This window comes from Notechis scutatus, chromosome 1 (assembly GCF_049901735.1).
Source record: "Notechis scutatus isolate UNSWTSFEM ecotype Mainland chromosome 1, rNotScu1.2, whole genome shotgun sequence".
Classification (NCBI taxonomy): domain Eukaryota; kingdom Metazoa; phylum Chordata; class Lepidosauria; order Squamata; family Elapidae; genus Notechis; species Notechis scutatus.
Genome location: NC_142009.1, coordinates 40,205,826 through 40,221,803, shown reverse-complemented (window position 1 = coordinate 40,221,803; position 15,978 = coordinate 40,205,826). Strand labels below are relative to the sequence as shown.

At 39.9% G+C, this 15,978-nt stretch overlaps 1 protein-coding gene across 2 annotated transcripts in view; it reads right to left on the bottom strand.

Moving 5' to 3' along the window:
- Window positions 1-765: 765 nt before the first annotated feature.
- KCNK12 (potassium two pore domain channel subfamily K member 12) overlaps window positions 766-15,978 on the bottom strand; it is a 38,742-nt gene continuing 23,529 nt past the window's right edge. For both annotated transcript variants that reach the window (XM_026680540.2, XM_087952361.1), the window contains exon 3: window positions 766-1,750. In XM_026680540.2, the coding sequence (XP_026536325.1) occupies window positions 855-1,750 (896 nt within the window). In that variant the 3' untranslated portion in view covers window positions 766-854. The remainder of the gene's footprint in view (window positions 1,751-15,978) is intronic.

Below are 15,978 nucleotides of genomic sequence, written 5' to 3'. Positions count from 1 at the left end.
ATTGATTAAATGAATTTTGCCCCATTTTACGACCTTTCTTGTCCCAGTTGTTAAGTAATCCTTGCAGTGGTCAAGTTAGTGACGCAGTTGTTAAGTGAATCTAACTTCCCCATTGACTTTGCTTGTGAGAAGGTTGCAAAAGGTGATCACATGACCTTAGGACATCGCAACGGTCATAGATATGAACCAGTTGCCAAGTGTCCAAATTTTGATGACATGACCTCAGGGATGCTACAATAGTTCTAAGTAAGAAAAAAGACCCTAAGTCACTTTTTTTCAATGCTGTTGTAACTTTGAATAGTCACTAAATGAACTGTTGTAAGTTGGGGAGTGCCTGTACTTACATGCTGCTATTTGAGGCTCTCCTGCTTTCAGCACCACCGGGATGGCTATGACTGAGGTTGGGGATTTCTCTTGAGTGCTCTGTAACAGGGGTCTCCAACCTTGGCAACTTTAAGACTTATGGACTTCAGCTCCCAGAATTCCTCAGCCAGCAAAGCAAAGCTGGCTGAGGAATTCTGGGAGCCACAAGTCTTAAAGTTGCCAAGGTTGGAGACCCCTGCTGTGTAACATCAGTGGTATGTTCTAGAGAGACCTGCTAAGTTGGCCAATTATGATTGATGGTCCCTGATGCTACTGGTTAAAGTATTACAAAAACTTAAGGGAATAAATGCTACTACATCCCATAAAGGCCTCTTTAAAAATCTTAAATAATCAGCTTTTAGAAACAAGCAAAACATAAAGCCTTCCAGAAATTTGCCCTTGAGATGGATTTAATAAATTTTTAAAATATCATTTTATTAAATAAAGAATAAGAAAAAGTCTTCATGTTATAGAAGATAATTTCAAAATTTCTACCTAGAATCACTCGTCTCTGCCAGTCTATTGTTCATGATCGCTAAAGCCCCAACTCCGCCTGAAAAATCATTTTGCCTAGTGCTGATGCAGACATTCCTGGGATAGCCGTTGGCCGTCTCCGATAACTGCTTCTGCAGAAGTGCCAGGGAAACTTTGTTAGAAGCCGTGAGATCCCTCATGGAGATCATCTCACCTGAGAGCCTTCTCCCTTCCGTGTCACTATCATATTGTCCATCTGTTTCCATAGAGAAATTGTGCCGGCGGAAGCGGGATCCAGGTGTGATGGCATTGCGCCGTCCAAGGCGGGTAGATGGCTTATTGCAATCTGGGCAACATCTGCATCGGAACTTTCTTAGCATCCAGTTTAAAACCTGCTTGATTACAATCGATATGACGTTAAAAAGAGAATATATGCAGCATACCCCCATTAATATAAAGGTGAAATTCCCAAATCTGTATAATCCCTGATTTTGGTAGACGGCATTCTGACTGCTCACTAGATCACCAAATCCAATGGTGCTGAAGGTGACAAAGCAATAGTACAAGGAGTCAATGTAATTCCATCCTTCCACAGCTGTGTACATGGCAGAGGCACAGCAAGCTAGAGTAATGGCAAAGATTCCCAAAATTAGCATCACATGATAGACAGATGGCTTCCACCCAATCAGGCTGTCTGCATCAGACATGGCAGAGCCCCTTCGGCAGGTAGGAGGTAGAAGGCCGCTTCTTCTCAGCTGTCTCTCACGGCAAGCCTTCATGACCAAAGCCAAAAGTGAGATAATGCGTTCTAGAAAAAGGTTGAAGAACAAGATGGTTCCAGCACATCCAAAGAGACCATAAACAATAAGGAAGGCTTTGCCTGTTACTGTTGCTGGAGTGGACATCCCAAAACCTGGAAAAATAAGGAGACAAGGAAGCTGAATAAACAGAGGTAAGCTAAGATAATGTGATCGTTGAGACTGAAAACTTCATTATTTTGTTTTATTTCCTTTATCACAGAGAAGTGATTTGCTGCTATTTAATGGTATTTAACTATAACGTAACTAAGGCCCTCACTCAGTGACATAAATTATTGCAATTGATCTGAGAGGATTATATATTCATTAAAGCAGCCCATGAATCTTATTAAGTCAAGAAAAGCAAATTTTATGGGGACAGTGAATATATTTGGAATTCTGAGAGAATGTAATTCGCATCCTTATAAATGGCTTCTGGTGTATACAGGTAATCCTCAACTTATGACCACAATTGAACCCAATGTAAGTGAGAAATTTGTTAAGTGAGTTTCTCCCCATTTTACGACTTTTCTTGCCATGTTTGTTAAGTGAATCACTGCAGATGTTGAATTAGTAACACAGCTGTTAAGTGAATCTGGTTTCTCCATTGACTTTGGTTGTCAGAAGGTCGCAAAAGGTGATCACATGACCCCAGGGCACTGCACCCATCATAAATGGGAGTCAATTTCCTGCAACCATCATAAATGGGAGTCAAGCGTCTTAATTTTGATCGTGTGACCATGGGGATGCTGCAACAGTCGTAAGTGTGAAAAATGGTCATAAGTCACTTTTTTCAGTGCTTGGTAATTTCGAACAGTCATTACGTAACCCGAGGACTATTTGTATTGTAATAATAAGTATTAGTCAATAGGGATTTGTTTAAGGATGAAACATAATCAGAAACTTTTGGGAAAAGTTTTTACTATGTAGAAGGCTTTGGGGATTTTCCAGATTTAAAATAAAATGTGGAAAGTGTCACTTTTGAGATCTTCAAATATGTAACAAGTCAGAATTATAACTCTGATCCATTAGATTCCCTCAGAGATATTGCTTGAGCTGCATTTTAAGATGTAGCATTTATAGTGGAGGATGATCCTTTTTTCCAGAATTTTAACAGACATGTCTCTGCAGCATTTCTTACAGTTAGACTTCTGTTTGGCAACATTGTGAGGCTTTTTGAATAGTGAAATCCAAATGCTTAACTCAAGGGGTGGTTTGTGCTTGTGTGGCTGCTATGGGGAGGAACGAGAAATCTTTAATAATATACTGGTAGTGGATGAATCAAAATGTGCAGCTCAGCCTGTATTGAAGAAGCAAAGCTTTGATAATATGCTACGGGGAGTCCACAGCTGTGGAGATTTAGAGCTCTGTGGGGAGAAAAATTATACCCTTGCTTCAACTCTACATCAGTAGAGTTCTTTTCTGTGTGCCTAAACAAGTGAAGAACATTAAAAAAATATAGGACATTGTCAGTTATGTTCTTGAATATTTCACCAGTAAATCATAGAGCAAGTCTTCCAAAGCAGCTTTATATTCCATGATGAACTCAAGAATGGATTCTAAGAACTGTAAACCAGAGAGAGTTTGCTGCTTGACAGCTTCAGCTGGAAGGAGGAATGATACTGTGTAAGTCTCTGACAATATTGCAAGGCAAGCACAATTTCCCATCTCAAATCATTGCAGATGATCACAGTTTTGGTGGTGTGTCTGCCCTTCAGACTAGGAAACCCAATTATCTGACTGCTGCCTTGGATGCTTCCTCCTGTCCTTCAAGACCATTCCCTCTACCCTCCACACAGTGCAAAGATGACAATGGTCTATGATTACAGTGTGATTTGAAATTTCAAAAGCCTGCATGTCATAATACAGGTACCACATAATAAGCCTTTAGTAGTTATTGGTTTTCAAAGTCAAAGTTCACACAGTATGTCAGCCTTCAAGATTTTCTCCTTTTGCTTTGCATCTTTCGGCTGTCATAAGTAACAGGGGGAGGAGTGGGGATAAGTATGGGAAGTGAGCTGGAGGTGTCACAAACTAGTACTGTATAAACTGAAGGGGGGGAGAGCACATTCTTGCTTAGGTTTCTATTTCTTGCTTAGCTTTCTCTTCTATGCGCAGCTGCAAACCTTTATCAAACTATGCCAAGGTCAACGGACAGAAGCCTCATCACCACCTGAAGATGTCCACATGATGATATTCACAACTTTTAATTGGAAGAACCATTTGAACTATTGGGAGTGGGAACATTGCCATCACTTTGTATATGTGATTTACGCGCCTATTTCCTCAGATTCAGAATTCTTTTGTTGCTACCACTTGATTTCCAGTAAAAGATATCTTTTCTCTAATTAAAAGAGTCTAAGTATTTCTTTCTTGGATTTTGAATGGAGCACCAGCTGACATTGTACTTCATTACAAGCATGGAGTCACATCTGTAAATCCTGATTCTATGATAACTGTTTTCATCATATTGTATATCATTAAAGGAAATATATGAGATAAGTCATGAGTATCTATTTCACTATGTTTGCTTCCATGAATCTACAGTGTTAAATCATGGAATTTAGCCGATTCATGGGAACCGCACTTCCCTAGAGAAATCTGGGAATGTTGTTATGTAGCTATATGGCTCAGTGAGAGAACATATGCTTTGCATGTAGAAAGTGTTAGGTTTAGTCTCTGTCCCTGAAAAAGATAAGGATACAGTCCTGGGGAGTCATTGTTAAACTGTGTAAAAAATAGTGAAATAGATTGCTTAATATTTATGTATTTATTTTATATAATCACTCATCTCACATGAATGATTCTGGATGCTCACACGATTAAAAACAAAGAAGTCCAATTATAGTACAAATAAAGAACGAAAACGAAAACCATCAGAAAAACCAATTAAACAGTTTACAACTTCTGATTCAATGTAAGGCAACTTTCTCTAAACCAGATAGCAAGCTGAAAAAAATAATTCTCAGAACCTTCATTGCATCGCAAATTAAATAGCACAAATTAAAATGCTAATACTCAAGTAGTGGAATAAATACGTTGTTGTGCAAGTAACTAACCAATAACAAGTAAAGTGAATTAAACATTTTTTTTGTAAATGGAACTTCTACCTCATCATCAGAAATATTCAAACAAGTCTAGCCTTTGTTCCTTTTTTATTTTATTGTGAGTTTTGCTTTTTTTAATCGTATGAAATTGGGTTTTTTCTTCTTCATCGGTGTAAGGTAAGGTCAGAAACTTCTTCTGCATTTTAAGTTAGCCGTGGGGATTCTGAAGGAAAATCAGTCTGACCGCCATAGAATTAGATACAATTCATTGACTTGGTTTAGAAATAGCAAACATGCTGTGTGGCAACACAAGCAATTTATAAGCATGGGAAACCAGACCTGTTGGTGGGCCAGTTGTTAGAATGAAGGCACAGTAGATTAACTTTACAGAGTCACCAGGAGTCAAAAATCAAAACAAAATGTGGAGGCTTAGAGCTTTTTCCTACTTTGGAGTAGGTATTCTTGAATCTGGAGAAAGCTGTACCAATGTGAAATTTGTTAGTTTTTTTCTGGTCTCAACTGCCAGAGTTCCCAGTCACTTGACTTCTCTCCAAGATAAATTCTAATAGATTTTACATGTGATGAGACTGATGATGCTGCTGCTTTAAAAACATCTGTACAACTAAGGGTAATTTAAGATTATTTTAGGCATTTGTTGGATATGAGATGAAGGCAGTGCCAAGGGGGCACAGCAGAAAAAAATACATTGCCCAGGCATGTTTGTGTTGCAGTTAGTCCAAGAGTGAAAATATAATTGGAGTGCCCAGTGGAACCTAGAAAATGGTCGTGGCTACCATTTTGATTAACTTTACAATAACAGTTTGCATGCATGCTTTTGGATAGGTGGGTGTAGTGGTTAAGGCATCAACCAAAAAGCTGGGAGATCATGTGTTCTAGTTCTGCCTTAGAAACAAAGTTAGCTGGGATGACTGCTGCTTTAGAAAAGTGTTGCTAAGAAATACTGCAGGGACTAGTCAAGGCAAGTCATCAGGAGTCAGCACTGTCTCAAATGCACACCTGCAGGCTTTTGGAACCATTTGGATAGACAGAAAGCTTTTTGGGGAGAAACTGGAGAGGGATGATAACTGGGGAACTCTGTTCACTTCTCAGTTCTAAACTTCTTCCTTGTTAAATAGCTTTTCTCGGTTCCAGTTTTGATTCTGTTTTCTCTCAACAAAGCTGTATGTTCCACGAGGCAACTGGATAAAGCAGAAAGAAGGAACAGGACTACAGCCTAAGACAGAAGGGAGCAGAGAACCAGAGCCCTTTGATGATGAGTCAGGGAAAGTTGTTCTGTGTCCTTCATTGATTATACTTTAGTATGTTTCTTTTGTAAATGAAAAACAATCACTATCCCTGAAGGCAGTATTTATGTAATATTTGTTTGGTGATACCTGTTTTCATAAGTACTGGATTGGTGTTAGACTGTTTTATTTGAGATATTAAGCTCCAGAATTCTAAGTCGCAATCAAGAATCATTCAGTGTCTATTTTTGTTACCCAAATATAATAGTTTTAATAAATAGTCCAACAACTGAATTTTATCTAAGCTGCATCTTACATAAGGTTTGTACCAGTAATATCATAATACCATTTGGTAAGAAATAGCAAAATCTTTTCTGCTGGATTCTGTTCTATCTTTCCCAATTCTACTTTATGGAAAATAGCTCCACTATGGAAAGCAAGCTGTCAGAACTAATTTGTTTTTTCATATATTTTTTAAAAAAGATAAAGAAGATAAATTTAACTTAATGCCAAGCAGCTTTAAGCCAGAGTCTAGTATGAAGAAAAGTATTTGTTTTATTCTTAAGCAATGATACAGTTGTTTAAATGTTCCAAGCTAGGACTTTTGCTGAGGAATTATGAGATCTGGAATCCTGACATGATTTAAGCAATGAATCGGATTGAATTGAATTAATTATACAAATCATTGAAGTGATTTGAATGTATCATTTAATGATTCAATTTATTTGGAAAATCTATCTAATCCAAAATCTATCTAATTCTGGTCAGCTTGACTTCAGACCAAATCTTCTAACTGATCTTCTAATGTGGCTGTACTAAATCCCCACAATCTTTAGGTAACAATCTTTTGTTAACTTGCCTGTAGGAGCAATCCAAGACTTTTCAACTACTATAGGCAAAAAGACAGTCCCTTCATTCTGCGAATACATTTACCTAATCAGTTGGCAACTGAACTGTACTGCAGTTAACACTGGACACTGTACAGTGCCTAGTTTAGAGGAGACAGGACACATTTCATTCGCATACAACTGCCTTCCTAGAGCTTCCTGCTGCTTTCCATCCCTTCTTTACTATAGATATAATCAAAATGGAATGCTTCTCACTGTCTATTGGAACATATCCATCATCTCTGCTGCATCTCCAGTCATTGTTACTCAACATAAAAATCCTTCCAATGCAATCTGTGCTTGGTTCCATAAATTGGCTGGAATAATTTTGCATTGGCTGTCATGTTACTACTTATGCTGAGATAGTTTAATGGCCAATAAAGTATCTGAACAATTAGACTAGAATATAATATGTCCAATTCATTTTCTATCTGCACTTTACATTTCTTTGTATGCTTTTTAATCAATGACAGAATATCCACCCACTCAAAAAGTTTAATTAAGGGAGACAAGTAAGAAGCCTCTAGGGAATCAGCCTCAAACTGGAAGATATAAAATATTCAGATAGCAAGAATAGTTATATCATTATTATAAATTAATTGTAAGGATTTAAGTAGTCTACCTGTTTTATAACTGTCACATTTTAATTATGTTAATCAAATGACAGCAAGATCAATGATTAAATAATGATTCAAGTTTTGCTATTGTACTGTCCTCCAGTTAGGGTGAGTTGTAGACTAAGGTCTCAGCCATCAGCCTGACTTTGCAAGGCTTAATTTATCTGCTGGACTCAGACTCATTTGAAGTTTCTGGCAGGATAAAATTCTTTATTGCAAACTAAAACGAACAATTGATTGTTCTTGTTATTATAATGATTGAATGTTGGATTGTTGATCATATACATTGTTGGTATTGATTAGTTTTTTGTTGATACTATTGTTATATATTGTAGCTTTTGTAAGCTGTTTACAACCTGCTGCTTTAATCAACCCCAAAACACCTTTAATAAATATAATAAAATGAAATGCTTAAAATCTCTCTTTTACCTTTGTTTCCACAAAATATATTTCCAATCTTGCCAGTTGGAAACAAGATTGTTTGAAGTTTTGCTTAAAGCTTTCTAGGTCATGTGTTTCACTTTAAAAAGGTGATTCATGACTTGTCCCCCATCTTCTACTACAATCAAGCTTTGTTCTTGACACATTTGGCATGAATTGTGCTTGAAACATATTTTGTCTTTCCTTCTTTAGACAAAGGACTGTTCCCAATATTTTGATTTGTATTTGAAGGCCCATATCTTTCAAGCTTCTTTCTAAGATTTAGTTCCCCAGACTACTGATAACTTTAGTCAGAAATATTGGGAAATTGTTGCCAGAAAAGCTAGATCTGATAGATTCAGGATCCTGGATTGGTGAGACCTGATAGTTCAATGGTCAAATTTAATCTAAGACAACATTTTATGTTAATTGTAGAAAAGTGGATGAGTGTTTACCAACAGCAACCGTAACTGAATATTCTGACTGATGCCTTTAAATTTGTCTTATGGCCATGGTTAAAAAGGTAAAATGTATTTCTCTCTCCTTGTCTTCTCACAGAAATACCTGAAGGTTTGTTTGGGTGCAGTTTTTTTTTTTTTTGGCTAGGTATATGTTCAGTAGAATTTATTTGTGAAAGAGAAATTATTTGAGGACAATTGAGCTGAGTTTCAAGGATTCTCTATATTCTTGCCATCCAGCCAAAGTTTCTTATTCAAATCATTATTAATTTGTCTTTCTTTTTGGCAGAAGAAAGGCACATTGCCTACCCTGGTCTTAGGTATATTTCACAGGAAAATTACCAAAGATACAAAATTAGTTATTGCAAGTTTTCAGTGTTCAAAATTGCTGCTTACTTTATATTATACAATAATAACACAGGTGTTCCACGGGTGGTATTCAGCAGGTTCTGACCAGTTTTGGAGAACCGGTAGTGGAAATTTTGAGTAGTTTGGAGAACTGGCAAATACCACCTCTGACTGGAGATTTTACAGTCTCCTTCCCCTGCCACGCCCACCAAGCCATGCCCACAGAACCGGTAGTAAAAAAAAATTGAATCCCACCACTGAGGTTTTCCCTAACCCTCTTAAATATATAAGTTTATGGATCAGATTGTTAAAACTATTTAAATCCAAGAGAAAGAGGACAATCAGGAATCCAAATATTTGTTAAAATCCACAGATTTACATATTATTTGTGGGCAAAATATTCATCTGATCAAGCAGTGGAAGATTGCATGCTAGGATAGGATTTTAGGGGAGGAAAATATTGGCTTGACATAGTATAAACTCCTCCAGTTATTAAATTACAACTGCCCCCAGATAACAGATGGATCTTAACAGTAAATATGCTGCTTGCCTTCATTTCCCATCTGTAGAACTTCACCCAGCATTCATTTCTCAATTTATAAACACTGTTCTGTTTCATGCTCTTTCTACAATAACAGCAAAGTAAACACAATATCTCCATAACAACCAAGCACACTAGCGCTATAACAATGATCTATTTTACAACTCAACCCTCCGCCCTCCCTGCTGTCCCCACTCCAGGCTCTCTTTAGTTCCAATTGTTCTTCCAAGTTTTCTAAATGTATCCCAGGGATGCTAAATAAGGTTTGCAGAACATACTAGATCAGTCTAGAGAGGAATTATGTTCAGAAGTAGAAACTGTGTCCAGAAATAGCTCAAGAAAACCCAGGAGAAATCAATGGATAAGTAAAGCAAGTAGGTAAAAGAAACATGACAGATAGGAACAAAATCAGACCCAGCCTATTAAAAAATGAGGGTCTGAGAAATATTGTTGCTGTTTTACCACCAATTCCTAATAATCTGCTGAGGGATCTATCAATTTTATACACACTGTATGTGGCAGTCCTCATGAAATTTCAAACAGAAGTTATGTTGACATAGATTAACAATTAATATTGGGTAGGCTCATTGTTAAAAACCAAAATACAGGTCTAGCATTCGGTGGTGGAAGAGGCTGGGGGCATATCTGCTTGACACAACACATATGAAAAGGATGTCAAGATTGTAATTAATCTCAAACTGAACAGGAGTCATGAGTCTGGGGCCATTGCAGAAAAGGCTAATGGACGTTTAAACTGCATCAATAGAAAATAATTTCCAAGTCACCAGAAATAATAATTCTATTTTATTGTATGCTAATGGAGTGAATTATGTACAGGGTAGGAATCTTTATTTCAAAAAAGCAAAAACCAGAAAGGAATTGAAAAATCAGAACGGAATTGAAGCAATAAAAATAATTAAATAATACAAAATAATTAAAATTGAAAAGGAATTGAAATAATCAAGGGGCATGAAAAACACAAAAGCAAAAATACAGGGTCTATTGATTGTGGGGAAGTGAAGATTGAAGCCACAGTACATTTAAAGTATCACCTGAAATGACAATGAATACTTTTTTCTCTGCAACCCAGAGAAAAAGGCTAGATCTCATGTTCTTACTTAATGAAAGTGTAAATTATATGCACTGAGATGCTTTGAATGGGAAGCAATATTCAGAATAAAAAAATCAACGAACTCCATCCTCAGCCTGCTGCTGGACTATGATTCTCTTAATCCCTAAAAATTCTGGTCAAAGAAAGCTTGGACAAAACAGGTTGAATAGAAATCTGTTATGGTCTAATGGCGATCTCCAAAACATTTCATTGTCTGATAAGAAAATAATGAGAACCGCTTCCAGAACTGCTTCCAGTTCCAGGACTTCTGCTTGAGCATGGGATGCTAATGAAATGCTGGAAAAGACCTACATAGCACCTGTTTCCCTTACACAGGCCATGAAACACATGGGAAAACTCCATTCCTATACATTTTCACATTTAAGGTGGCCGATTCTCCTCTGCTCTCCAGTTTTGCAGTTCAAAGCCAAGTTATATGTGCTGTTAGATAGTATTTGTATGTATGTTTTTATTTATAGGAAATCTTCCAGTAGCACTAATGAGAGTTACATTCCCAAGGCCAACTGCCTCTTCAGAAAAGACTCCTTCAGATTCCACCAAAAAGCAAAAGTACCCTCAGGTTTTAAGGAATTTTAAATGTTTAGCTTAAGGGTGAGATGGTGCAGTTGCTTCCTAAAGGTATCCCATTTCCATTTATCATATAATTTTCTAATATGAAAATAAATGGTTTGAAATAAGTGGCATCACCTCTTTCACTGATGATCTAATGACAACCTTTTGCAGCCCTCTGAAAGATCAGGAGACCAACTTGCATTTCCTCACTGCACAAATGGTGCCTTTGGATCTGTACAAACTTCATTCACCACTAATTAATGAACTATATTTTAATTAAAGGTATTTGGGAAGCTGAGTTATCAGGTTGTGAAATCCAAAGGATTCCGGGGCTATGATCTCTAGCCATTATAAAATTATTGGCTAACTAACACCAGAATTTAAGATTAGGGCAGAGGTGGGATTCAGCCAGTTTCGGCCTGTTTGGACGAATCGGATGTTAACTTTACATCTGGTTCACCAAACCAGTAGTTGAACTGACCGGCTAGCCCCACTCACCCTTCCCCTCCCCTCCCAGGAGTCTCCACGCAACCTGTTTTGGATGCAGGTAAGTACAGGGTTTGTGTGAAGGCTCTGGTAGGGTGAAAAATGACTGGGAAATTCTGGAAGTCTGGAAACAGGCCTGTTTCTGGCTTCTGGAGGGCCTCTGGAGCCCAGGGAGGCTGTTTTTGCCCTCCCAGAGGCTCAAGGGAAGCCTCAGGATTCTGGGGAAGAGAAAAAATGGCCCTCCCAGAAGTTCTGGAAGTCTAGAAATGGGTCTGTTTCCGGGTTCTGGAGGGCCTCTGGAGCCTGGGAGAGGCTGTTTTCACCCTCCCAGAGGCCTGAGGGAAGCCTCCGGACTCTGGAGAAGGTGAAAAACGTCCCTCCCAAAAGTTCCAGTATGCCATGCCCACAATGGCCATGCCCACCCAGCAACTGGGCAGAGAACCAGTTGTTGGGATTTTTGAATCCCATCCTTAGATTAAGGGGGGAAGAAAGTGGCATCTATTTATTCAAAGATACTGCAGATAATGAAAAGGGTTCTTAATGTAACATTTCTAAGAAGTTTGGAAATGAAATAGAAGGGAGAGTGGATGTAAACAATTAAAAGAAGGTGAATATAATTTCTAAGAAAAAGTTAATCGGTGAGATGAAATTATTTAAATCAGTGTTTTTCACACTTGCCAAACTTAAGATACTACGGTAGCTAGGCAATTCTGGAGTTGAAGTCTATAAATCTTAAAGTTGCCAAGTTTGAAGAACACTCTTTAAATAAACACAAACAATAAAAATATAAGCAATATTTCAAGAAACATATAAATCCTTAATTATGATTAGTGGCTAGGGATAACAAAAGGAAAAATGAACTATTGAAAGTTCCTCCTTATTAAGATTTTCATTATACCTTTTGACTTTGTTTCAGTGTCTCACTTTTTGGTAAAAATAAATACCCTTTATTTTTTTACTATCAGTTTGAAAAATATAGAGTAATGATACATGTATTAGATGATATATGATAAATAAATAATAAAGTTTCATTAAAAATCCCTAAGAGATGGAATACAAATTATTTGATAACTTATCTTATAAATGACAAGAAACCAGGGAAGGAGCACTCTAGATCATTCAAGGAGATCTGCCTATAAATGAGGTTAGAAAATTCCTCTTACAGTTTCCAGAACTCTCACTACAGATTAGCATGATGGATATTTTACTGAAGTTTGTGTGGTTCTTGCTTCCTTGCTTTTGCCCAACTGTTTGCAGCCTGACAGGTATAAATCTAATTGCTGAAATCTTACCTGTTCAACTGAAACTGCTCATCTCAAGTAATCAAATCAAATCTTTATTATGGTCATAAACCAGCATATCTCATTATGAGTAAGTCTGAAAACATGTCAGATAAATACTCAAAAGGTTAACTTTAATTACAGTTTGCTGTCAAGTTATTGTCAGTGAAAATTCAGCTTTAGTGGGGGAAATATTTGTGGACCAATCTAGACAAACAAAACTGGTATACAGTAATACTTCCCTTTTTGAGAATGATAGTGTTTCTAAGTTATTCAATTAACCCAATCTCCCCTTATTAACCTACTCTCTTCTGGTGGAGATTATCCTGCTTGCCAGTGAGGTAGCTTGCTTGGACATTTTCTGGATAAACCCAAATTCTTTGAGCACTGATAACTTATAACCTACAATTGGAGATTTGTTTGGATTTCACAAATTTCTTGAACAGACTTCAATGGTGCAATGTTGATACTTTACATCAAGCACAAAGTACTGCACAAAGCATACTTTGACAAAACACTGCTACCAGAAGGTGGTATTCAGCCAGTTCTGACAGGTTCTGGAGAAACGATAGCAGAAATTTTGAGTAGTTTGGAGAACCAGTAAATACCACCTCTGGTTGGCCCTGCCCCTATTTATTCATTGCCTCCCAAATCCCAGTTGATCAGAGTCCCAGCTGACTGGCTGGATCTTCTTTTGTTGCTCTGCACAGGAGAACAGAACTGGAAAGCAGGTTAGTGGGGGTGGGGAGGGAATGGGGATTTTATAGTATCCTTCCCCTGGAGTGGGGTGGAAATGGGGATTTTACAGTATCCTTCCCCTGCCACGCCCACCAAGCCACACCACACCCACTAAGCCATGCTCACAAAACCAGTAGTAAAAAAAATTGGATACCACCACTGTCTGCTATTAAAATGGATGCTTGCAGCTTAATAGAAGAAATGAAAAGGGACTATGGCTAGCATACCAGAGTAGCCATTCTCACATGGAAAAGAAAAGACATGTAGAAAGATTCATGGAAGTCTTCATGAGAACACAGAGAAGGAGAGGACTTCCTGGGATGAAACAATGAATTGAAGACAGCCCCACTGAGAGTGAAGCTGATGACTGTGGCAGAATGAAGATCTGGAAAATGGACTGACTCTTTGGGATTCCACTCTGAGCGAGGAGAGGACTTGGGATCACCCTCATTTGCTTCAGACAGTGGCTCTTCACAAGGAAAATGCAATGGTCTCCACCAGATTTAGACACAAGGAAAATGCAATGGTCTCCACCAGATTTAGACTTTTGGAAGACAAAAGAGTGCTATCGTTGCCCAAACTGCAGGCAGCACTTTTATGGCACAGGGGTTGCATATTTCCATTCTTAATCACTTTGGAAATTGCTTGTTAACTGCTTTTCAAATACTAAGAATGTTGAGAACTGCAAGTTTTACTACACTCAGCAAGTTTCTTTCATTCCTTAGTGGAATAAATGTCTATGGAGATTCTCAATCAAGCAGATCACAGTTGTCCCAAAGGTTTTCTCTTTTCAAGAAACAACAGGACTTTCTTGTTTTTCTTTGAAGATACTTTGCTTCTCATGCAAGAAGCTTCTTCAGTTCTGACTGGTGGGGAATGGAAAACTTTATATTCCCTGCAAACAACTGGTCATTTGCATTATTTTAGAGAGTTTGTCTGTGTCCTCAGGATTTCTGTTCTGTACAAGTCAATTTACATACTCGTAGCCCCGCGTCGCGATTGGTTAAGGCGCGCGGCGACCGGATTGGTCGGCGAGCCGCACTGATTGGTCCGTTTGCGAATCCCCGCGATTGGTGGAAACTAATCGCGGGAGATTCAAGCGGTGTCATTAACATGCGCCGCCGGCTCGGGAATAAAAGCCGCAGTTTTTCCCTTCAAGCTTAAGCTGTATCAGGAGCCAATAAAGAGCTGAAACCAAGTCACTGACTCCGAGCTTCCTTTCTCGACGGACACGACACTGGCGCGAGGGTGGGATCCAGAGAATAACCACCGAGCACGTGTCCCGAGGAAGACAAAGGACCGACGAGATGGCCAGCATGACCCCACCAGCACCCTTCAACCCCGCTACCGAGGACTGGGAATCGTACACGGATAGATTCCTGATGTTCCTCAAGTAGCAATTTGAAGGATGCGAACGGGCAGAAGAAAAGGGCCGTCTTCCTCACACACTGCGGGCCCGCAGTGTTTAAGATGGCCAAAGCCCTCGGAAGCCAGAGGACGTGAAGGCGATGGACTGGGCCGATCTCGAGCCACTCCTTCGGAACCACTACGCCCCGCTGTGCCCATCCTCATCCGGCGGGATGAGTTCTCATCGGCGAAACCAGCGGCAGGACGAGAGCATTAGCGACTTTATAGCCGCCTTGCGAGACCTAGGGGGGATGTGCGAGTTCAGGGACCTGGACGATGTCCTCCGAGACCGCGTGGTCCTAGGCCTCAGGGATCAGGCACTAAAAAGTCGACTGATGGCGAAAGGCAACATCGACTCGGGACGCCCTGGCCGAAGCTTCCGCAGCCGAAGCCACCCGGAAGTCAGCAGCCAGACTTCGGAGGGCAGACAACAGGGGACCACACTGAAAACCCCGAGACAAGCCGACGAGAAACCACCACACACCACGGGGACCTGGACTCCGCCTCCGATACCACGGACGAGGAGGAAGACGTCCACCGACTACAAACAGGACGGGACCGGCGAGATCAACGGGTCGTAAGTCGGGAACCAGTGCGCCGGGTGCGGGGAAACCACCTTCGATCCGAGTGCCGTTTTATCGACGCGATCTGCCGGCATTGCAACAAGAAGGGCCACATCGCCCGAGTCTGCCGACTCAAAAGACACACAGCCCCGCCGGCGAGAACCAAGCAACCGGGACGAGACGACACCCCCGAGAACCAGAGATCGCCAAGCCGACTATCGCTGGAACCGAGACAACCGAGGACGACGGAGCGGGAAGGCCGACAGAGAGAAGAAACCCACCAGACGGTCACCATCGGCCATGCCGAAACCACGGATGCCCGGAAGGTCTACGTGGAGGTGAGCATCGAGGGCGAACCATGCCGGATGGAGGTAGACTCCGGATCCTACCTCTCCATGGTCGCCTGGAAAGAACTCAAGCGCCTGGTGCCAAACATCCAGAAAAGAGGACTGGAGAACCAGAAACTGATCATCAAGGACTATCAGGGGAACCGCATCCCCGTCATTGGGACCGGACAGTTCGTGGTGACTTTCAAAACCGCACCGCAAAACTTCCCCTGACTATCGTGGACCGGAACCGACCCAGCCTTTTAGGACTCCAATGGTTCGCGCCACTCGGGATCGA